The sequence below is a fragment of the Tursiops truncatus genome, chromosome 20, assembly GCF_011762595.2.
Source record: "Tursiops truncatus isolate mTurTru1 chromosome 20, mTurTru1.mat.Y, whole genome shotgun sequence".
NCBI classification, from domain to species: domain Eukaryota; kingdom Metazoa; phylum Chordata; class Mammalia; order Artiodactyla; family Delphinidae; genus Tursiops; species Tursiops truncatus.
Window position 1 is genome coordinate 14,783,657 of NC_047053.1, and position 23,937 is coordinate 14,807,593.

Below are 23,937 nucleotides of genomic sequence, written 5' to 3' on the forward strand. Positions count from 1 at the left end.
CTCTACATCGGAACCAACAGTTCTTAAAACAAATACAAATATTCTTGATGAGCATCCAACTTGTAAAAGCAGAAGTGAACAGGCATACTAGAGAGGAATAACCTGTTAGGCAGGAGCATCTCTGCTACTATGGTAGGATGCTTTACAGAGAGAATGGAGACTGTCAGTTACTCCAGGAAATTCCTTAAAAGTGAATGCTGGTTAGCAGTTCTCATAAAATTGCCGTGATGATGAAATGAGATATCATTCATTTACATAGTTTGGCATGATGCTTAGCACACAGTAAATGCTCAATAAATTATTTACTATTACTAAGAACATTTATAACCCACTATAACCTTTACAGAAGGCATCTTGAATAAAAGCATTAACCAGACAGCTTTGGGTAGTAATGAGAGGAGGGGAGGAATAGGTTTTTCACGTTAAGTGAACAACATCTGCAAATGCAAACCTGTAAAAAGCATGTTTGGTGGACTGAGGGCCATTTTTTTTCACATATCTCATCTGTCTCCCCTGCTTTACAGGGAGCTGTTTAGTATATAATTATATATTCTCATACTTCTTTGAATATCTCCCACTAACATGGTACCTGGCAAAATTGGCATTCACTGTTTTGGTATGCCTCTGTTTACCCATCTGTAAAATATAATCAATAAGTATAGTATATGTCCAAACATAAATTAACATTTAGGACTGTAAAAGCCCTATTTTGAAGGTTCAGCATAAGAAATTTAATATTCTGCTTCCTAGGGTTCCTTTTTTTATTGTTACAGAATTTTCCCTAGATTCTTAGTACTTATTATGCCCATGTAAAAGAGTAAGCAGAAATTTTTTCGTAGTTAATGCTTCAGTTTGACTAACTAAAACTCTCTTTCCCTTGAGATTTTGTAAAAAAACAGGGTTCTTAGAGGAAAACGTGGCTACCCCTTAAGGGCTTTTTTTTTTTGATGCAGAGCAAAATTTGAACTCCCTTCAGAGATGTGAACTTAATGTTTGATGGAATACATCCATCATTCAAGCGGTATCACTCTATATAGTCCGATATCAATATTGCTCTTTGGAGATGGGGTGGCTGTGCAGAATTAAGATGCCTTTAAACAGGGATTGCATCTTTACAAAGAACACTTACAGCCCACAAAGACAGGTATTTGTGTGCTTTTTTTTTTAAGTGACGAAATTTCTTCTTGAAAGAATTAACTCTTGGGCTTCCCTGGTGGCGCAGTGGTTGAGAGTCCGCCTGCCGATGCAGGGGACACAGGTTCATGCCCCGGTCTGGGAAGATCCCACATGCCGCGGAGCGGCTAGGCCCGTGAGCCATGGCCGCTGAGCCTGCGTGTCCGGAGCCTGTGCTCCGCAACCGGAGAGACCACAACAGTGAGAGGCCTGCGTACCGCAAAAAAAAAGAATTAACTTTTTTTTAATAAATTTACTTTATTTATTTATTTTTGGCTGTGTGTCTTTGTTGCTGCACGCAGGCTTTCTCTAGTTGCGGCTAGCGGGGGCTACTCTTTGTTGTGGTATGCGGACTTCTCATTGTAATGGCTTCTCTTGTTGCAGAGCATGGGCACTAGGCATGCGGGCTTCAGTAGTTGTGGCATGTGGGCTTCAGTAGTGTGGCTTTCAGGCTCTAGAGCGCAGGCTCAGTAGTTGTGGCACACGGGCTTAGTTGCTCCATGGCATGTGGATCTTCCCAGAACAGGGCTTGAGCCCGTGTCCCCTGCACTGGCAGGCGGATTCTCAACCACTGTGCCGCCAGGTAAGCCCCTGAAAGAATTAACTTTTAAATGTGTATTTAGGTGCCACTTTGGATTACATTCAGCTGTAAGAGTTTCAGAATGGGGCGGGGGAGGGGGGGAGGCTATGTTTTTATTACCGTTTAATTAACTGTAACATCATATTTAATCATCCACTTCTGTTCCAGTAATATCTAGAATAAATTACACCTGGTAATATTATAAGAAGAAAATAACTCTTTAACTGTAATTCATTCACTGTTAGCTAAATCTCTCACTAGGCTCACACACAAAGCCCCAAATTTATTTTCTATGATTTAAAAAGGACTATAATTATAAGCAGTGTTCAGCAATCAGTAAATTTCACTGACTTTATTTTTGACAATCATTTATCATATCTTTTTATTTGCTCAGTTTTCAAAAGTCAGCTTGTACATATTTTAAATTCTAATTTAAAATGTTAATTAAATATAATTTTAATAACTACACAATTATTCTTAAAAATTTTTTGTTAAGAATTGTGTTGATGCAACAATATCTCTCACTTCCCAAAATGGAATTGCTGTTTTTAACCCAGCATAATCCTTTTCCTTGAAGGACCTTCCTTTTGGAAGGCAGTATGCTATAATTAAAAGTCTTCATGGGACTTCCCTGGTGGTCCAGTGGCTAAAACTCCATGCTCCCAATGCAGGGGGCCCGGGTTCAATCCCTGGTCAGGGAACTAGATCCCACATGCCACAACTAAAGATCCTGCAACTAAGACCCAGTGCAGCCAAATAAATAAATACTAAAAAAAAAAAAAAAAAAAAGACTCAACAAAAACAAAAAAACAGTCTTCATTAAGCTTAGTTTTCTCTGAATATGTTACTTTACCTGTAAAATTATGAAAATATCGACCCCAAAGAGTAATTACTATTAAATAAGGCCACTTAAGGTAAAGTACTTTACAAACAAATGATAAATAGTGTAATTTCTGGTAATGTAGTCATTTTTTAAATGCCACTAAAACAAAAAGATTTTTAGTTCATTGTTCTCAGTTACATGAAAAGAGCACTGGTATTGAAGTTAGGAGGCCTATGTTTGTATTGGTTGCATGACTTGACACAAGTAGATTCATTCTTTGAGACTCCGTTTCCTCTTCCTTAAAACAAAAATTAGTGTGCTTATTGTCAGGCAAAAATAATATACAAATATGAAAATACCTCAAACAGTAGGCAAAGTACTATTGTGTAATATTATATCACAGTGGTATTTATTTTACCAGCAGTGAATGTCTTTTGTACTAGTTCTTCTCAAGATCAAATTGTAGCAAAGCATTTTCCTGAGATAAGTTCATTTAGAAGGTTTGTGAGAGGGACTATAAAAATCTTTTAAAAATATTTAAAAGTATTGCTCTTCTAATTTTTTAATACACTCATTTTATTAGGTGTGCTTATCAACCATAAACAGTTTTCCATTTGGGGGCTTAAATCATGGTGAGAAAGGGATTACAAACAAATTGTTTTATGAACTCCAGAAAAGGATGGAAAGGTCAAAGCTGAAATTGCTGCTTTATAAGATGTGGCTCTGTGAAGATAAATCTTAGAGGAACTGGTCTTTTCTCTTTTTATTTGTTACATACCATAAAGTAAGAGCTTGAATAGTAATTAGACTATCAAGCCTAATAATTGTTTTCTGTAAGTATACTAGATCCTTAAGCATCTGAAACCAGTTGATGTCCTTCCTCACTGAGATTTTTAGACAAAATATGAACTAGAGATTTTGGGGGTTTTTTTCCTAATATTTTATTATTATTATTATTTTTTTTTTTTTTTTGCGGTACACGGGCCTCTCACCGTTGCGGCCTCTCCCGTTGCGGAGCATAGGCTCCGGACGCACAGGCTCAGCGGCCATGGCTCACGGGCCCAGTCGCTCTGCGGCATGTGGGATCTTCCCAGATCGGAGCACAAACCCATGTCCCCTGCATCAGCAGGCAGACTCTCAACCACTGCGCCACCAGGGAAGCCCTAATATTTTATTATTAAAAAAAAAATGTAGGGCTTCCCTGGTGGCATGGTTAAGAATCCGCCTGCCAGTGCAGGAGACACAGGTTCGAGCCCTGGTCCAGGAAGATCCCACACGCCGCGGAGCAACTAAGCCTATGTGCCATAACTATTGAGCCTGCGCTCTAGAGCCCATGTGCCGCAACTACTGAAGCCCGCATGCCTAGAGCCCATGGTCCGCAACAAGAGAAGCCACAGCAATGAGAAGCCTGCACACGGCAACGAAGAGTAGCCACCACTCGCTACAACTAGAGAAAGCCCACACACAGCAATGAAGACCCAACACAGACAAAAATAAATAAATAAAATTAAAGGAAAAAAATGTAAACATGCAAGCAAGTTGAAAGAAGTATACAGTAAACACTCCAATACACATCCCCCCTGGATTCACAATTAACGTTTTGCTATATTGGCTTTATCATATATCTGCTCATCTATCCATCCCTGGACTACAAGTTTTTTTTTTTTTCGGTACGTGGGCCTCTCACTGTTGTGGCCTCTCCCGTTGCGGAGCACAGGCTCCGGACGCGCAGGCTCAGCGGCCATGGCTCACGGGCCCAGCCGCTCCACGGCATGTGGGACTTTCCCAAACCGGCGCACAAACCTGTGTCCCCTGCATCGGCAGGCGGACTCTCAACCACTGCGCCACCAGGGAAGCCCATGGACTACAAGTTTTTAAGCAGGAAAACGTTTTTATTTACTCTCTTATGTGTATTTTATATAGCAACCTTAAAAAAAATTTTTAAAGTTCAATGCTTATAAGCTGTAATTTTCTGAATGAGTTTTATATTAAAGAAAAATATTCCACATGCATAATATAAACACATGAATGGAAAGATGAACACCAAATTCAGGAGAGTAGTTACATGCCTAGAAGAAGGGAAAAGTGCTCATAGAGAAGTTCACAGGGGGCTTCGACTGTAATGTTTTAAAATCTGAAGAGTAAAATGTTAGAACGTGATCCTGCTGTCTACTGAGTATCTGGCTGTGTGTTATCCTCTCTGTTCTTTGCTGTATGTTTGAAATATTTCACAATTAAACATTAAGAGAAAGAGTTGCTACCTAGTCTTCTTTTCCCCTGGCAAAGTATTTTTCATTTCACTTAAGATCCATTGTCCAGTTGGCCTCCAGCTGAGGTGGATTGAATAGAATCGAGCAATACCATATCTCTTCTCAGTTAGTTGATGTACTAGCTGAAGAATGATACAGAGTACCCCCTTTCTACTGAGAATTGAGGAGTATAACTTTTGCATCCTTCTTGATTTTTGCCTGAGGCAGGGAAAAGAAAAAAAAAACTTCCTGTATTGTATTTAAATTCCATGAAGATATTTGAAGGTTGTTGAAAAGTACAAAATTGTGTATAACTGTGTAATTTTGCGTGTTCACCTGATTTCAGAGAAGAAAGACATGGAAAGTGAAATATGGCCAGGGAAGCTGATACATGAAAGCTTGGAGAGATAATGATGCTGCTCAGCCAGGGCCTGGAAACTTGATCAGTCTAAACAAACTGCATAGTACTAAATTGCTTGTGAAAGGGCTGAATCAATCCTGCTGCGATTTGAACTTTTGGCTCCTGAAAGTCTAGAGCAGGCTTGAAAATAAAAATAAAACCCTTACATACTGGATTGTGTTCCAGGCCCTCTGCTGTATTCTCTGTATGAAGGAGGCATCTACCCAAAGAGCAAGAGGCAGCAGAAAGATGAGGCAATGAAAAGGAGTCCTAGGGATTTCTCCCCATATCAGGAGCTCCCAGGGAGAGAGACCCTCTGTCATTAACATATTGATTCCTTCAGGGAATATTTATCTAGAGCCCTAAGCAGAATATAGTGGGGTGTGGGGTAAAGAATCAACCAACCAGAATATATATATATATATATATTTTTTTTTTTTTTCTTTTTGTACGCGGGCCTCTCACTGTTGTGGCCTCTCCCATTGCGGAGCACAGGCTCCGGACGCGCAGGCCCAGCGGCCATGGCTCACGGGCCCAGCCACTCCACGGCATGTGGAATCCTCCCGGACCAGGGCACGAACCCACGTCCCCTGCATCGGCAGGCGGACTCTCAACCACTGTGCCACCAGGGAAGCCCAAACCAGAATATATTTAATGCTTATGACTTGCCCGGCACTGTACTAGGCTCTATGAAGTCCACAAAAGAGAGTTACTGTATGTGATTTGCTTCAGCAGAGAGATAAATTATGTGGCATATGTGACATAAAATAGAGAATAAGACCTTGAATAACAATACAGATTATAATGCTAAAGGAGGGACTTCCCTGGTGGCACAGTGGTTAAGAATCCGCCTGCCAATGCAGGGGACACGGGTTCGAGCCCTGGTCCAGGAAGATCCCACATGCCACGGATCAACTAAGCCTGTGCACCACAACTACTGAGCCTGCACTGTAGAGCCTGCGAGCCGCAACTACTGAAGCCCACGCGCGTAGAGCCCGTGCTCCACAGCAAGAGAAGCCACCACTATGAGAAGCCCATGCACCGCAACGAAGAGTAGCCCCCAATCACCTCAACCAGAGAAAGCCCGCATGCAGCAACGAAGACCCAGCGCAGCCAAAAATAAATAAATAAATATATTTTTTAAAAAATAAATAAATAAATTCTAAAGGCGTTAGAAAAGAGTCATAGCATACTATAAACCAGGAATTGATCATTGGACTTAATCAGAAGGCCTCAGTTCAAATCCTAACTCTGACACTTGCTATGTAAACTTGGGCAGGTCCCTTAATTTTTGAGCCTCAATTTCCACACCGATAAAATGAAGCTGATAATCCCAGCTAGCTCTATTTACCTATACACAGGATTTCAGTAAGAATCAAGTGAGGATGTATGTGAAAACACTGTAGAGTTTTTAATTAATGAAAGAGCTGAACCAGGCCTTGAAAATATTTTATACGTGGATAACCTGGATAAAAATAACTGTGTAATTTTGTCTCAGAGAAGGAATAATTTGAACAGAGAGGAGAGGGAGACTCAGATATAGGAGGACAGGATAGAAACCACCTAATTATGGCAAGGATTTGTTTTGGGAGAATGGGTAAAAAATATTTACACCGATTGTGTTGGAGAAGGGATGGAGTTGAGAATAATATGCCATAATGGCTGGATTACAGTAGGATTTAAATTATGGAGGATCTGGGACCTCCCCTGTGGTGCAGTGGTTAAGAATCCACCTGCCAATGCAGGGGATGTGGGTTCAAGCCCTGTTCTGGGAAGATCCCACATGCCGCAGAGCAACTAAGCCCATGCGCCACAACTGCTGAGCCCACATGCCACAACTACTGAAGCCAGTACACCTAGAGCCCATGCTCTGCAACAAGAGAAGCCACCACAATGAGAAGCCCGTGCACCGCAATGAAGAGTAGCCCCCACTCGCCACAGCTAGAGAAAGCCTGCACACAGCAACAAAGACCCAATGCAGACAAAAGTAAATTTAAAAAAAAAAGGAAATAAATAAATAAACTATGGAGGATCTGAAGGCCAGAAGAAGAGCTTGGACTTGATCTGAAAGGGAATGAGGAACTATCTGGGGGTTTTAAGTAGGGGATTATTATAAAAGGGTTTAACTCATTTTGATAATCAGTATCTAAGGTGCCTGGCCTTAAGGTGTTCAGGATTAGTCCAATTGTTTTAAGTTAATCTGTCAATAGTATGTTGACAGATTGAATTGGACACATCTCAGTTTAGATAAATGGATCTGAGACTGGATGAATTGGACACACCTTAGCCTAGAGTCTAGGCTTCTTGTCACCTAGACATTAGTCTGGTTCATCTTTTCCTTAACTGTAGCAAGGAATAATACCTGCCCAGCTAGTAGGTTTATTTAAAACATCAAATGAGACGATGATCCCATGATTATCCACAAATACATTAAATGCCTCCTTCATGTGAGATGCTCTGTAAAAAAAAACTAGGGAAACAAAAATATGTTTAGATATAAGTGCTTTGAAAAATGTCTTGGGATGAATAGGAGTTTGAAATACAGAGTTCTAAGGGATCTGGTAGCAAGAGGATGGTATACAACAGCCAGAAGATCATCTTACTGCTATATTTAATACTGGGTTAGGTCCCTATTATTGTCAGGACCTGCTAGCTATAGCTAGGATCAAGTAGAGGAGAAAACACCAGGTGCAGGAAGGTAGGTATTTAAGGTCCGCAGGAGTTCTTCCTTTGGCAGTAGACCTTTTCAGACTTAACCTGTTCGGTAGTGAACCTACATAATCATGCAGACAATGTAGAAGACTGATTAACAAAACAGGTTCTGGAGCCAGAATAACTGGCTGAGTTTGAAATACTACTGTATTACCTTAGGCAAATCATTTAACCTCTCTGAGCCTCATAAAGATAATAATAGAATCATAGGGTTGTTTGTGAGAATTGAGATACTGCATGTAAACTCTTAATAGAGGATCTGGTACACAGTGAGTGTCAGCCCAATAAATATCAGTTATTGTTTTTACTTTCAAGACCTTCTCAGCTCCTCTAGATTCCATATTATGTTACTCCCAAATTTATTTCCCATTTTTCTATCTCTGTCTCACCCCATTTCAGGACATTGATAGTATTAGGCCACATTTGGCTTATTCACCTATAATGTCTTCTACATCATTAGCATCAAACAAGATCTTAAAACATCTTTTGAATTAAAAGTTATCTTCAAAATAGTTTATGTACTATATTTTTTACAGTCTAAGTAATTCTTTTAAATTAATTGTCTATAATATAGTTCTTCATATTTTTCTTTATAATTTAGTATATTTCTCTAGTTTCCTTAAGCATGTTTTACTTTTCTCATGTTATACACATATACGTACGCATGTGTACATATATATACATATATTGATATATATATATATTTTTTTAACGCAGTATGTAAAACATGTGTAGAAGAGAATCTTGGGCCCTGAGTTAATTTAATAGATCACAGTGTGGGAGGAGACACAAAGATTCCAGTGGAAAACAAAAAACTAAACCCTTTAGGAAGGCAATTTGATAATGTCTGCCGATTCCTAAGATGTTTAAAATATTTTAACTAACTGCCAATTCCACCTCTAGGTATCCATCCAACAAATATATTCACATGAATGCCCAAAGATTGTGTGAAAGCATGTTCATAGTGATACTGTATATAATAGTAAAGACTGGACACAATTTAAATGTTCATCAGTAGAGGACTATTTAAATAAATTATATATAATTGTAAAATAGAATACTATGCACTCCTTTAAAAAAATGAGGTTCATCTTTATAAACATGGAAATGTGTCCAAGATATAGTAATAAGTGTGTGGGAAGCACAAAGCAGAATAATATGCATAATATAATTATGGCTTGTGTGCATGTGTGTTTCTTAAAAGAGCAGCTACAATATATTAATGTTTGCTTATGCAAGGAAAATTTCTGGAAGTATTAACAGTCATCCCTGGGAGTAGGATGATGGGGATGAGAAGAGTGACTTTTAGTGACTTTTACTTTATCTTTCTGAATACTGAAAAAAAAATGTTTTTGAGCATGTGTTTAAAAAATTTTTTTTAATGTTTAAAGAGATGGTGAGGATTAAATGGTTAAATGTTTTGTAAGGTGTGTTGGATGTGAAAAGTGACCTATAAATGCCTATTATTTTTACTAAACAATAGAGTGTGAGGCTTTTGTAACCTGAAGAAAGCAGCATTTCAACATCTCTTCCTACTAGAGCATATGGTTAAGACTATGAAGGATGAGTGCCTTAGATCTGCCTCTCATGGAGTTGATAGGTAGATCTTTTCGGTATTCCCCATTGCTCTTATGGTGGAAAGTTCCCTAGAAAGGATTGGAAGGGCTCAGTGACATTGTTTAATCCAATGTTTAAAACTATTGTCAGATATTCTTTTAAATAAAACTATTAGCCTTGGGGTGATTGCAAAACTTGATCGCTTTTAAGAGCCTTTGTTTACAGAGTTTAGTGTATTGTATTGAATGAAGAGTGCCTTTGACTAAGTGTAGCAAGATACCTCTAGGTACTGTCTGGGCAACAAGTTTGAAAATTAGGGGTATTATCTTGAGAGTTTTATCCTAGCATTTTACAGATTAACAGGAGACAGACTGTTGTGCTACTCTAGGTAACAGGCTTTTTGTTTTGTAACTCTTTTAAAGTGTTGGTTTTCTCCCTTTTGACCCTCAGGAGATTAATTTACTATTTATTTCCCTAGATCAAGCCCCTTAGAGAAAACATAAAAATACAAATAGATCTTCTGATTGGTATGATCATTCTTTCTTATGACTAGGTATTTAAAAAATAAAGTTATATAAGTTAATACTATTATTTCAAAGCTTAAAAAAAAAGAAAGCAAAATCCCAGTAAGCACTGCAGATCTCATGTTACTACCAGATGGCAATATATAATTAACTGCCTGGCAAACAATAATAGTAAAGACTTCCTGAATGAAATGGTGGTATATAGGGGAAGTTTATTTGTATTTTAATTTTCATTCATTCATCACCTTCTCATTCCAAATACAAACAAATACAGTGCTTTCTGTTATTGGAAGCTGACTGGCCAATTTATGGACGGTAAAAATACAAAAATTTAGTGCTGTCCTGTTTACAAAGCACTTGTGTCTGTGTATCTTAGTAAACCTGGGAGGTAAGCATTACCATCCCACTTTAAGATTAAAGGAATCAGGGCTGGAACAGAGTAAGTTTTGCCTGTGGACAAAGTAGCTAGAGTCTAGAACTTTCTGATATCAGATTCACTGCCATTTTAATGTTGCCCGCTTTAGCTGTTTTTCAGGTTGGTGGAAAAGAGCATAGAGGATTATCTCTAGTCCAACGTTTTCATTTTCTTAGTGAATAAACTAAAATGCACAGTGGACTTTACCTGAAGGTTGCCAGACTGACTTCAGAGTCCCCTTGCGCCCCCCTCCCACACGCACACACACGCTTTCTGAACAACCTAAAGAAAAGCACATAGGTCCTTTACCTTAGAGAAACACTCAAAGGGTAAGATACATGGAAGAGTTAGGAAAGTAGAAACATTTTAATAAAAATGTAAAAATTTATTATAGTCCTGCACTCTGATCTAAGATTCTTCATTGAACGTTCCAACTCTCTGATTTTATTCCTGAAGGGCAATCTCCTCAACCTTTCCCTTAGCTCTCTTAAGCTTACAGAGCCATTAAGGCCAAAAAGTAGATTTTTGTGCCAGACACTCTTTTCAGTGCTTTATATGTGTTAATTTAATTAATCCTCCCAATAACTTCATAAATTAGGTACTAATACTGAGCCCTAGATTAAGTAGCTATTTAAAGTTCATAGCTATTGGTGGCACTAGGATTCAAACTCAGCCGATTAATTCCAAGGCCAGAGTTTGTTGGGTTTTCTTAATAAACTTTAAAAAAATTATTTTTAAAGTTCTTTTTTTAATTAATTAATTAATTTATATTTATTTTTGGCTGCATTGGCTCTTGGTTGCTGCATGTAGGCTTTCTCTAGCTGCAGTGAGCAGGGGCTACTCTTCTTTGAGGTGCATGGGCTTCTCACTGTGGTGGCTTCTCTTGTTGCGGAGTATGGGCTCTATAGGCGCATGGGCTTCAGTAGTTGTGGCGCATGGGCTTAGTTGCTCCACAACATGTGGGGTCTTGCCGGACCAGGGATAGAATCCGTGTCCCCTGCATTGGCAGGCGGATTCTTAACCACTGTGCCACCAGGGAAGTCCAGCCAGAGTTTTTAACTGTTGGGCTGTACTGCTTTGAACTAAATGACTGCATTAAGTGGATTAAATCCATTTTTCAGGATCTCCAGATTGGATGAAATTTCTTTCCTAAGGTTCCCGACTCTCCCCAAAACAGATCTTGGGATATTTCCTTAGGGTTTTATTATCCCATTTTACAGATGAAGTTAAGTGACTTGGCCAAAATCTTAGATTATTAAATGACTGTGTTAGAACTAAATTTAGGTCCTCTGGTTTCTAGCCTGCAGTTTTTGGTACTATAACATTGTCACCTTTTCGCTCGTTAGCTATTGTCAATTCAAGTGATCCACCCATGTTGAAATTTTGTTACAGCAACAAAAGCATGTTCACATCCTTCACATTTCACCTTTGGACCTGTCCTGGAGTACAGTTAGGTCAGTATGCAAGTCTCTGGTTTTATACAGTTTTACAGTGTTTATACCTTATGGAGGGACACATGGAAACATAGTAATGGAAGTATCTTATAGATACAGGAGACATCTACTACTTTAAATTTTTTCAATGCTATTAATATATGAGTCTACAAAAAATTTAATTTGGTCATAGCTAATGCTGTCAAGAGCCAAATTAACATTTTAGAATATTCATATTTCTGACCCTTGAAATAGTCAGCAAATGACATGACAAAATTCATTTCAAGTCTACTAAATTCAAGCAACAGTATAAAGAAATGCAGTGATATTTCTTCAGGGCCTTTGGGCAGATTTTTTTTTTTTAGAGAAAGCCCCTTCTGACTTCATGTGGAGTAGAAAACTAGCTTAGTTTATTTCATGCTGCTCAATTTAATTTGGAATCATTTTTGAATTCCCAGATGCTTGGGTACAGAGAACTTGCTCCCTAGAGCCTTGTTTCCTGACACTGGAGAGTAAAGGATTAAATTGAGCTGAAACTAAATTGATTGACATTTTGACACTCTGCAGATTGTGAAAAGAAACAGAATTTGTTCAACTTTTTGAAACAGTAGTAGAAAGAACTATTTCCTTAAAGGTACTTCAGTCTGCAGAGGTGATTTTTTTTTTTTTTCCTTAAAAACCAAGAAGCATGTTCTAGCACTTCACCAATTTTCTATATTACAGTTTAAAATGAGAATTTAACTTTGAAAAGCTTTTGAAAAGGCCTCGATGGGGGTGTTAAAATAGTCTCCTTTTGTTGGACGGGCACTGACAGAAGTCTTTTGAGGAGAAACAAAGGACTATGCACTTATGGGGTGTCACTATAGGAACCTATTTATAAAAGACAAGTATACATATTTATGAAATCTTTATCTCTAGCGTTTTTAAATGCCAGAGATATTAAGTGTTGCATTGAGTAAGATACATTTCCTGCTGAGTTCTTTTTCCGGCAGATACAAATGATTACCATGACATCATCTTTTCCTAAATGGCGTCATTTAAGTGTTGACTTCAATAAAATCCTATCACTGCTGTGTCATGAAAGGAACTGGACTCACCTTAACAGTGCTGTTCCAAACAGCCTGCTACGGTTTTTTTGTTTTTTGGGTTTTTTTTTTTTAATCACTGCAGGAGGCTGTAATAAATTACAGCCTGGAAGAAGTTTCAAACTGGCAAGTTTGCCAGATATTTAAAGCAATTTATTTTGGGGTGTATCAGCAGATTTTTTCTTACACTGCCATTTGGGTGCCTGCTGACATAGCCTGAATAAATCTTTCAAAATTTTTCCTTCCTAGAGATGGATGAAGATGATGATGCACTGGACTCCGAAGTCCAGACCTTTTATTCATTAACTCTTCACTTGCCAACTAGTTCCTTCTTAATTTAGATATCTATTTCTGGCATGAGTTTGCAATATTTCCAGTCCCTCAGTGCCTTGGCAACAACTTTGTTTTATGGAAGGAACAACTAACAAAAGAAGGATTCTGGTTGTAGACATAGAATTTATAGTTTAGATTATTTCATTACTAGTATTTTGAAAATTGCCAAACTTCCCAATAGGAAAAGAAGTCTGAAATTTTATATAAAACAAAGACTTATTTCTTCTTGATTCAGTATATTATGAGTAGTAAAGTGAGTTCTTCCTAATTATAGTCTCTTTTATAGTTCTACTTTCTCTTATAATTTTTTCTCATGATCTCTTATGATAGTGAAGTCGTTTTTTTTTTAATTATTGATTTTTGGCTCTGGAATTCCTAAAGCAACTTATATCGATGTATATTTTAGTCAAGTATTCATAAAAGCTAAAAATACTGATGCCCAAAAATACTTGTTCTGATGAGACAGTGAGGACAAGAGATAAGGGAGCTAACTTTTTTTAAAATTAATTAATTAATTTATTTTTGGCTGCATTGGGTCTTCGTTGCTGCACATGGGTTTTCTCTAGTTGCAGCGAGCGGGGCCTATTCTTCGTTGTGGTGCGCAGGCTTCTCATTACAGGGGCTTCTTTTGTGGAGCACAGGCTCTAGGCACATGGGCTTCAGTAGTTGTAGCACGTAGGCTCAGTAGTTGGGGCTCACGGGCTCTAGAGCGCAGGCTCAGTAGTTGGGGCGCACGGACTTAGTTGCTCCGCAGCATGTGGGATCTTTCCGGACCAGGGCTCGAACCCATGTCCCCTGCATTTGCAGGCAGATTCTTAACCACTGCACCACCAGGGAAGCCCAGAGAGCTAACTTTTACTGAGTGCCTGAAGGGGGCCAGTCCCTTTTGTAAACCACTACACATAGCAGGGTGTGTAGGTGAGAGAGAAAAGAGATTCTCTTTTTACAGAGCTGGTCCCTGTTCAGGTGAAAGGCACTGCTCAGCGAGTTGTTAAGGAAAATCATAAAGCATCAGGGAATAGGATTTGGTGGGGAAAGCCCTAGATCAGGAGTTATGAAACGGGAGTTCCTATCTAAGTTCCTATCTAAGTCAGCTACAAATAAGATCATCTGGTTAGACCCTCAGTGTTTCCACATCGGCACAGTAAGGATATAACCTCTAGCCCGTCTTCCTCTCTAGATCATTTGGCACAGTAGTTGTCAACCAGGCTGCGCAATGCGATTACCAGGGGAGCTTTGAAAAATACTAACTTCTAGATCCCAACTTTAAGAGATTACGATTTGATTTGTCTAGAGTGCAACCGGGCATTGGGATTTTTTTTTTAATTTCCACAGGTGGATTCATATGTGCAGTTAAGGCTGGGAATCCTTGGTTTGGAGGATGGTTAGTAAATTTATTTACAAGCATTAGCAGATGTTATCGACAGTGTAGATAGACTTTTTTCCCCATCATAGCTTCAACTGTTGGAAAAAAAAAAATCCAGTTTATCTCAGCATTTTCCTAGTCCGTAGCACATAGGAAGCCGTTAATAAACATTTATTGCATTTGCGAGTGTACAGCCTTTAAGTTTTAAGGTCATTTGGAAAATGGGGTTTGGTTGAGGTTCATGCATAAAGCAGATTATGAGGCAGGACCTTTCTGTTGAAACATTCCAATGAAATGCGAGCCTTTCTGGCTCACCCCCCGGCTCCCTTCACTCCTTCACCCAAGCCGAGGTGGCTTGGGGCCGACCCTGTTCCCCAGGCTCCGACGCCAGTAGCGGATCTGGCGGCTGCTAAGAGCTCCGGGGCGGGGCGCCCGCGGAGCCCGACCCTCTCGGGTCTCAGGACCCGCCCCGCCGGCGCGCTCAGCCCCGCCCCGCCCCGCCCCGGACGCGAGTTGGGGCGGGCTGCTGGAGGCGCCCGGACGCCGGGACTCCACAGCCGAGCCCCAGGGCTACGGCAGCTGCTTCCGCGCGACCCGGCGGGCCCTCTTCTGCCGCCGGGAGTCCGCGCTGCCCGCGCCTCAAGTCCGGCGGAGCCCAAAGCGAGCGCCTCGTGCCGGAGCAGGGCGGGGGCCGGGATGCGGAGCTGTGCGCCTTGAGCCGGCCCCATGACCCTGAGCACGTTGGCCCGCGAGAGGAAGGCGCCCCCCACCTGCACCTGGAGCCTCAGTGGCCCCGACATGATCCCCTACTTTTCTGCCAACGCGGTCATCTCGCAGAACGCCATCAACCAGCTGTGAGTGCGCCGCGCGCCCTCCCACCCTCTGTGAACGCTTGGAAAGTTTGCTTTTCAGCAGCCGCTTTCCCCCGGCAATTGGGAGCAAGCAAGGGCGAAATCGCATCCTGCTTGCTTGCAGGTCTTGGGGCGTCTGGGGGCATAGTGAGGTGGAGAGGAAGGGTAATTCTTGGAGGGAGAAAGTGTCCTGGGGGTGGGGAGGCGGACAGAAAATCCTTTGGGAGAATTTCTGGTAAACTTTGAGAGAATCTGAAAGTGAGGTCGCCCCAGGGAAATTGTGATGACTGAGTGACAGCCGTATGGCATTCGGGAGACTTGGGCTGAAGGGCGGTCAGTAGCTCTGAACCGCCGGCCGGAAAAGCTAGCACTCCCTTGCGGGTCCTGCTGGTGCTCAAGCTCCCGTGTTTGTTGTTCTGTTTTCTTGTTTCAAATAAGTTTGCTTGTGACCATAGGTTTCTGTTACAAGCCGTGCACACAAAGAAAGGCAGTTCATTCTTAACACCCGCTGGTTGTAGTCTGAAATTATTTCATAAAACTGGATTTTAGTAGTTTGGCTCTTTTTCTTTTTGTCTCCGCCTGTAGTAGTACGTGCTAACAACCCAAGCCTGTATGCACACCTTCAATCGCCAAAGTGCAAGATTCATTTGCATCTTTAAATCTTAACTGTTTTCAAAGTCTCTAGAGTTGTTTCTCCCTTCCATTGTGGTTTAGTTATTTCTGAGAACTGTGTGCTCAAGCTTGTGGTTAATCTCATCTCACAGTTAGGGCGAAGTAGAGGAACTCTCATCTCACAGTTAAAAAGGGCGAAGTAGAGGAACTCCCATCTATTCAAGTTGCATCCTTAAACTAGTTGAGTGATTTAGGGTTACTTTTAGATAGCAGCAGTTTGATCTTTGTAGTGTATTAGCACTCATTCGGAGTAGCTTCAAGGAGAGTCGCCTACTGAGGTTTTCCCAGCCTCCTGGCACTTGAGCAACTTCCCTTTCCCTCCCAGGTCAACCCTAAGGAACTTTTTAGTTTCATGTCCAACAATAGAAACTTTCCATTATCCCTTAGTAAAGATCCCAAGAATAGCATGTAAAGTGATTTATAGATAATCTTAAAGCTAATTTATTATTTTAACTAACTGTTTTGCTCTCTTACCAAATCAAATTTGCATTTCAACTTTTTTTCTTTGTGTTGATTCATGGTGGCGCACCGAAAAAACAATATCCCCCCACAGTATCGTGGTTTTACTGTTTTGTATTATAAACTCTACAGAATTAAATCAACTGTTTACTTGTATTTTCCCTTTTAAAAAAAAAAGACAATTGGAGTGAATAATCTGAAAGTGGATAACCAATCTCAAAATAAGTGCTCACAATACTTTTTAAAAGGTAGTGGAAGCAACCCACATGTCCATTAATGGATACATGGATAAACAGAATGAATATTATTCAGCCTTAAAAAGGAAGGAAATTCTGATATATGCTACAACATGGATGAACTTTGAAGACATCATACTAACTGAAATAAGCCAGTGACAAAGTACAAATACTGTATGATTCCACTTATGTGAGGGACCTTAGAGTAGTCTGGTTGCTAGGGGTTGGAGGAGGGGAATGAGATGTTTGTGTTTAATAGGTACAGAATTTCATTTGAGGAAGAAGAAAAAGTTATGGGGATGGATGGTGCTGATGGTTGCACAACAATGTGAATGAATTTATTGGCACTGAACTGTACACTTAAAAATGGTTAAAATGGCAAATTTTATATATATTTAACTACAGTTTAAAAAAAGGTTAAACAAAACTTAAAAGGCAGAGCTTCTAAGCTTTGTGGGGAAAAGGAGTTTTGAATCTTGCTTCCTAGTGTGGTCAAGCAAGTACAGATTTCTTTTCCTACTAATTAGTGACTTTGGGTAAGTCATTTGAGTTCAGTTTCTTAAACTGTAAAATGATGATACGGTGGTTCCTACCCCAGAGGATCGTAAAAGATTATATGTGTGGTAACAATTTACAAACTATAAACCCCTGCCCAGGAAAATGTAATTGAAATTAAACAAAAACTATTAGCTGCCATTTATTGACGACTTGCCATTGTGCTAAGTTTAATGTGTATTATTATCTCATTTAATCATCACAGCCATCCTATGAACTAATTTATTCTGTTTACAGATAATGTAGCTGAGGCTTAGAGAAGTTAAGTAATTACTCAAGACCATATAGCTCGTAAATGACAAAAATGTCCTTAGAATCCAGATGTTTCCTAGGCCAGTACTCTTAACCACTAGAAAAATGATCTTCTGTCTTCGTAGTTGCAAGGCCACTTTTGAGACTTACGTCTTAGGAGTTATCTTTATGTGCTGACATCTTCAACTTAGTAGTGAAAACATTTGCTACACGAAGAGTTTTGCTGTTAAGGTAGACACTCTTTTAAAGAATTTGCAGAATATTTCTCTTTTCCTTTTTGTCTCTCTTTTACCACTTTTTTTTTCTTAAGAGAGTTTTGCTAATATTCTCTTCTTCTAAAGTGTATTTATTAGTATTGCTTTAGCCATCATTTTTATTTTACATTTATAGTGTTGCCCAGTTCATCATCATTTAAAAATCCTTGGGGAGGGGGAAGGGTGAGCTGTGACAGGGCGAGAGAGAGTCATGGGCATATACACACTAACAAACGTAGTAAGGTAGATAGCTAGTGGGAAGCAGCCACATGGCACAGGGATATTGGCTCGGTGCTTTGTGACAGCCTGGAGGGGTGGGATAGGGAGGGTGGGAGGGAGGGAGACGCAAGAGGGAAGACATATGGGAACATATGTTTATGTATGACTGATTCATTTTGTTATAAAGCAGAAACGAACACACCATTGTAAAGCAATTATACCCCAATAAAGATGTTAAAAAAAAAAAAATCCTTAGGGGCTTCCCTAGTGGCACAGTGGTTAAGAATCCGCCTGCCAATGCAGGGGACACGGGTTCAAGCCCTGGTCCGGGAAGGTCCCACATGCCGCGGAGCAACTAAGCCCGTGCACCACAACTACTGAGCCTGCACCCTAGAGCCCGCGAGTCACAACTACTGAAGCCCTTGCCCCTAGAGCCCGTGCTCCGCGACAAGAGAAGCCACCGCAGTGAGAAGCCACCGCAGTGAGAAGCCTGTGCACCCCAGCGGAGAGTAGCCCCCGCTCGCCACAACTAGAGAAAGCCCGCGCACAGCAGTAACAATAGTTACTGTCATAAGTGTTAAATTTTGTTAACTTACACACGTTTTTGGCACCTAATGCAGAAGTTCTTAATTTTGGGTCTATGGTTATTGAAGCCATGAATTGGCCTTAGAAGCTTAATGAACTCCTTGAGATCATATGACAATGTTGGGTAAATATATTTTTAAAAATCATATTCTCAAAGTCATGTGATATAAAAGGTTAGGAATCTCGTTCCTGGGACTTCACTGGTGGTCCAGTGGTTGAGACTCCACGTTCCCAATGGAGGGGGCCCGGGTTCCATCCCTGGTCAGAGAGCTAGATCCTGCATGCCCCAACTAAAAGATCCCACATGCCGCAACTAAGACCTGGCACAGCCAAATAAACAAACAAACAAATACATAGTTTTTAAAAATCTCCTTCCTAAAGGGAAGTATTGTTTCTAAGGCCTGATACAGTAAAAACTTAACTGGTGTGAGCATTTCCCTGTGGTGCCAGATATGTAAATAGCAGTGATGAATGGGAGCAACTAAAAGATTAAGATTTAAGGTCCTTAAGTGAAGACTGAATTTTAACTGTATGCTTGGGGCAAGGGGTACCATGACACCTGAGTACTCTTAGGCCAGTGGTTCTCTTGTCATTGCTGAGGACCCACTCATAAGAGCTTTTTTTCCTTTTCTTGTTTGCTGCCTCAGATTTGCTCTGGGTTTAGAAACCAAGTAAACCGTGTAACAAATCCCATGAGAACTGTGTCAGAGTAAAAAGACCACAGTGAGATCTTAGGGGCTTCCCTATGGAGAAAGTTAATGACCTTTAGAGTAGGGCCTTTGGATACCTATTTCGGTGATTTCACAGGCTCTTTCGAATTTCTTGACTTTTAACTGTGTGTATATACATATAGGTGAAATTAGAGAATAGCTTGGGTATTACTGTATGTTATTGGGAATTATATCATCATTATTAGATTAAGGTCTCCCCTTACCATTGTGTAAAACTCACCAAATATAGTGTTATTTCTTATGTATTCAGAGAAGAACATTAAGAAGTGATTGAATTAACTCCAGAAACAAAGAATAGTTACTGTCATAAGTGTTAATCCTACTAGAAAAATATATGTGAGCAACCCCGAGCATCATCTGATCAAACTTCAAGAGTCTTGGATCAGACTGCTCAAATGATCATGAAAAGTTCCATACCCTTTAAGAATCTACATATGCTTTTAAATAAAACAAAAATCTGAAGTTCTGAAAAATATGGGAGCCTGTTATTTTTTTTAAACCTATGTTATTTTTTTTTAAACCTATGTTATTTTTAGAGAGCCAGCCTTCAATCTCTGAGAAGTGAAGTTGCTAAGCAAGGGGCCAAGGCTTTTCTAATGTTATTGTTATATGCCAAACAAATAGCTTATCGACAAATAGGTGACTATTTTTGTGTCCTGAAAAGTTCAGGGAAGGATCAAGAATTAGTAGATAAAATGCTGGCAAAGGCTATCATTAAAGCAGTGTTCCCATTATGAAAACCACTGATCAAAAGTCTTGGAACTTAAAAAAAAAAAAGTCTTGGAAGCTTGAGACATTGCTTGATTTGTTAATGAGGTTACCTTGAGCTTTTTATCCTTGACCCAAAATACTTGTATTTATTTACTTGGTTATGTATATGAGTTTGACTTCCTAGCTTCACATCAGTGCTTTCTGAAGTCAAGCTCAGCAACAGAGGAGCATATTGAGATGATTATCCAAAATGTACCTTTTCATGAAATTGAAAGGTAGAAACAGCTTTATTTTTTGTGTTTATTAGTGATAGTACGAATGCTCTTTTCAGTTCTGCTGTGTAGTTATGCAAGTGATTTCACATGTGCTCATCTCTGAACTTAAGCTTGCATCAGGATCACCTAGATGGCTTATTGAAACACAGACTGCTGCCTACACCACCAGAGTTTCTGATTCTGTAGGTCTGGGGTGAGACTAGAGAATTTAAATTTCTAACAAGTTCCTAGAGGATGCTGATGATGCTGATCCAGGGACCACACTTTGGAAACCACTGCCTTAAAGTATTCCTGTGAGGCAGATTGGGCCAGTCATTATCCACATTTTGTAGAGTAAATAAACTAAAAAATCAAAATGGTGAAGTGATTGCCACAGGGATTACATGATTTGCTATTGGTAGAACTGAAACTAGAAGCAGCATTTCCTGTCTCCAAATCTAGAGCTCTTAACGATGCTGCACTCAAAGTCCTGATGCTTTGTATATATGTGGGAACATTTCTTTAGATAAAATTCTAGCAGTGGAATTTCTGGGTCTGATGGTATGTACCTGTTAAAATTTTGATACATGCTGCCAAAATGCTTTGCAGTTTGCTTTGCCAATTTGCTCTTACAAGCTGTAAGTAAGAGTATATCTTACTTATATACTTACATAGGTATCTTCACCAACCCTGGTAATATTAGTGATATTAGATAGCAGTTAATTTTTTACTGAGCTCTTACTGTGTGCCAGGCATTGTTTTGAGTACTATGCATATTACCTCATTCTCTGTTCTTAACAACTTTGACTTAGGTGTATCCTCAGTTACACACAAGAGGCACAGAGATTTTAAGTAATTTGTCTAAGGTAATACAGCCAGGATGCAAACACAGACAGTCTCACTCCAGGACCCCTGCTCTTAAACACTCCTCTGTTTGCACTTCCCTTACTATTGAAGAACTTTAGGATCCTTTTGTATTTTTATTGGTCTTGCTCATTTTTCTTCTATAATTTACATGTTTGTACTTTAACCATTTTTCTATTGGTAGTTTTTTTCATGTAGTACTCTGTATATTCTGAATATGTTTTAAAAATACTTTGCCCAGCCTATTGCTTGTCTTTTAATTTTGCATCTTGTATAAAGTTTTTAATTTTTTTTCTTTTTTTAACTTATTGGCTGCGTTGGATCTTTGTTGCTGCGCACGGGCTTTCTCTAGTTGTGGTGAGCGGGGGCCTACTCTGTTGCGGTACACAGGCTTCCCATTGCAGTGGCTTCTCTTATTGTGGAGCACAGGCTCTAGGCATGAGGGCTTCAGTAGTTGTGGCTCGTGGGCTCTAGAGCGCAGGCTCAGTAGTTGTGGCACACGGGCTTAGTTGCTCCGTGACATGTGGGATCTTCCTGGACCAGGGTTTGAACCTGTGTCCCCTGCGTTGGCAGGTAGATTCTTAAGCACTGCGCCACCAGGGAAGTCCCAAAAGTTTTTAATTTTTATGTAGTAAAATCTGTCAGTATTTTCTCTTATGATTTCAGTTTTGCATTTGGCTTTTACCCTTCCCACCCACTCCCAGGATTATAAATACTCTTTTGTATTTTTCTAGTATGCCTACACTTTAAAAATATTTCACTCTTTAAAACTGTAATTTATCTTCACAGGCATACCTTGGAGATAATGTGGGTTCAGTTCCAGACTACCACAATAAAGTGAATGTTACAATAAAATGAGTTACACGAATTTTTTGCTTTCCCCATGCATATAAAAGTTATGTTTACACTGTAGTCTGTAAAGTGTGCGGTAGTATTATGTCTAAAAGAAAACAACCTGCTCACCTTAATTTTAAAATGCTTTATTGCTAAATGCTGACCCTCATCTGAGCCTTCAGCAAGTCTTGATCTTTTTGGTGGTGGAGGGTTTGAAATATTGCGAGAAATACCAAAAGGTGACACAGAGATGTGAAGTGAGCAAATGCTGTTGAAAAAATGGCACCAGTAGACTTGCTCTACTCAGGGTTGCCACAAACCTTAAATTTGTTTAAAAAAAAAAATGCAGTATCTGCGAAGCGCAATAAAGAGAAGCACAACAAAACAAGGTATGCCTGTATTTATTGTGTGAGGTCGAGCTTTAACTTTACCTTTTTTCCAAATGGACAGTCATTTATTCCAATACCATTTATTTAGCTCATTCTCACTTCACTGATTTGAAATGCTATTCGTATATATTAAGTCCTATTGACATGTTTTCTTTCATACACCAATACCACATTTTTACTTAATGTAGATTTAGTGGACATTTTGATATCTTGTATCACAAGGCCTACCTCAGTGTATGTGTTTTTTTAATATCTGAGCTACTCTTGCTTATTTTCCAGGTAAGTCTCAGAAACAGATTGTCAATTTCTACTTTTAAAAATCCTATTGGGATTTTGATTTAAATTGTACTGAACTAGGTTTAGGAAGAATTAACAGCTTTATAAAATGAGCCTTCCCGATGAGGAATGTGGTATGTGTGTCTGTTTATCCACTGTTTTTAAAATGTCCTTCATTTAAATTTTACACTTTTCCTCATACAGTAGTTACACATTTCTTATTAGGTATATTCATGGGTGTTTTATAAAGTTTTTGTTGCTCTTGTGAATGAGCTCTTCTTTCCCATGATGTTTTCTAATTAGTCCCTGTAGGTGTGTGGTAAAACTGGTTTTTATAGTATTTGCTTTTGTATCAGACCACCTTGCTAAACTCTTAGTCCTAATATCTAATAGATATTTTAGTTGATTTTCTTGACTTCTCTGGGTGGATGATTATATCATCTGTAAATGGGTTTTCTCTAAGTGTAACTCTTCATTGCTTTGCCTTAGGCTTTAGTGTAGTGTTGAAGAGGAGCCATGCCAGTGGTCTCATCTTGTTTTCCATTGTAAAAGGGGTGCTTTTTATGTTTTCTAAATAGATGTATTGTGTGCTGTAGGTTCCAGCATAGATCACTTTCCAAGTTAAGGATATTTCCTAATTTCAATTTTTTTTTTTTTTTTCGGTATGTGGGCCTCTCACTGTTGTGGCCTTTCCCGCTGCGGAGTGCAGGCTCCGGATGCGCAGGCTCAGTGGCCATGGCTCACGGGCCTAGCCGCTCCGCGGCATGTGGGATCCTCCCAGACCGGGGCATGAACCCGTGTCCCCTGTATCAGCAAGCGGACTCTCAACCACTGCGCCACCAGGGAAGCCCTCAAGTATTTTTAAATTAGATATAGTTATTGAATTTTATTACGTGTTTTTTGGACATCTGTTGGAAGGATAATATTTCCCCCCTTTCCTGGGAATGCAGTGACACATTGAGTTGCAAAAGTTGAATTGTCCTTTCACGCTGTTTGCATTATTTGTTAACATATTGCTGGAATTGGTTTACTAATATTTTAAGATTTTTTCATTCAAATATTTGTTGAATCTTTGGTGCTCTCTTTGTCCAGCTTACGTATGATTTGTTGAATGATTTAGGTATAGTCTTCCATCTTTTTCTAGC

General features: G+C 39.6%; 1 protein-coding gene across 3 annotated transcripts in view; it reads left to right on the forward strand.

Moving 5' to 3' along the window:
• SSH2 (slingshot protein phosphatase 2) overlaps window positions 1–23,937 on the forward strand; it is a 245,432-nt gene that overhangs the window by 120,664 nt on the left and 100,831 nt on the right. The window contains exon 1 of one of the 3 annotated variants that reach the window (XM_019926975.3): window positions 15,198–15,504. The exons of the other annotated variants lie outside the window; for them this stretch is intronic. Coding sequence (XP_019782534.1) covers window positions 15,377–15,504 — 128 coding nt within the window. The 5' untranslated portion in view covers window positions 15,198–15,376. Of the gene's footprint in view, window positions 1–15,197; window positions 15,505–23,937 lie in introns of those variants that run through there. 3 annotated transcript variants of the gene reach the window in all.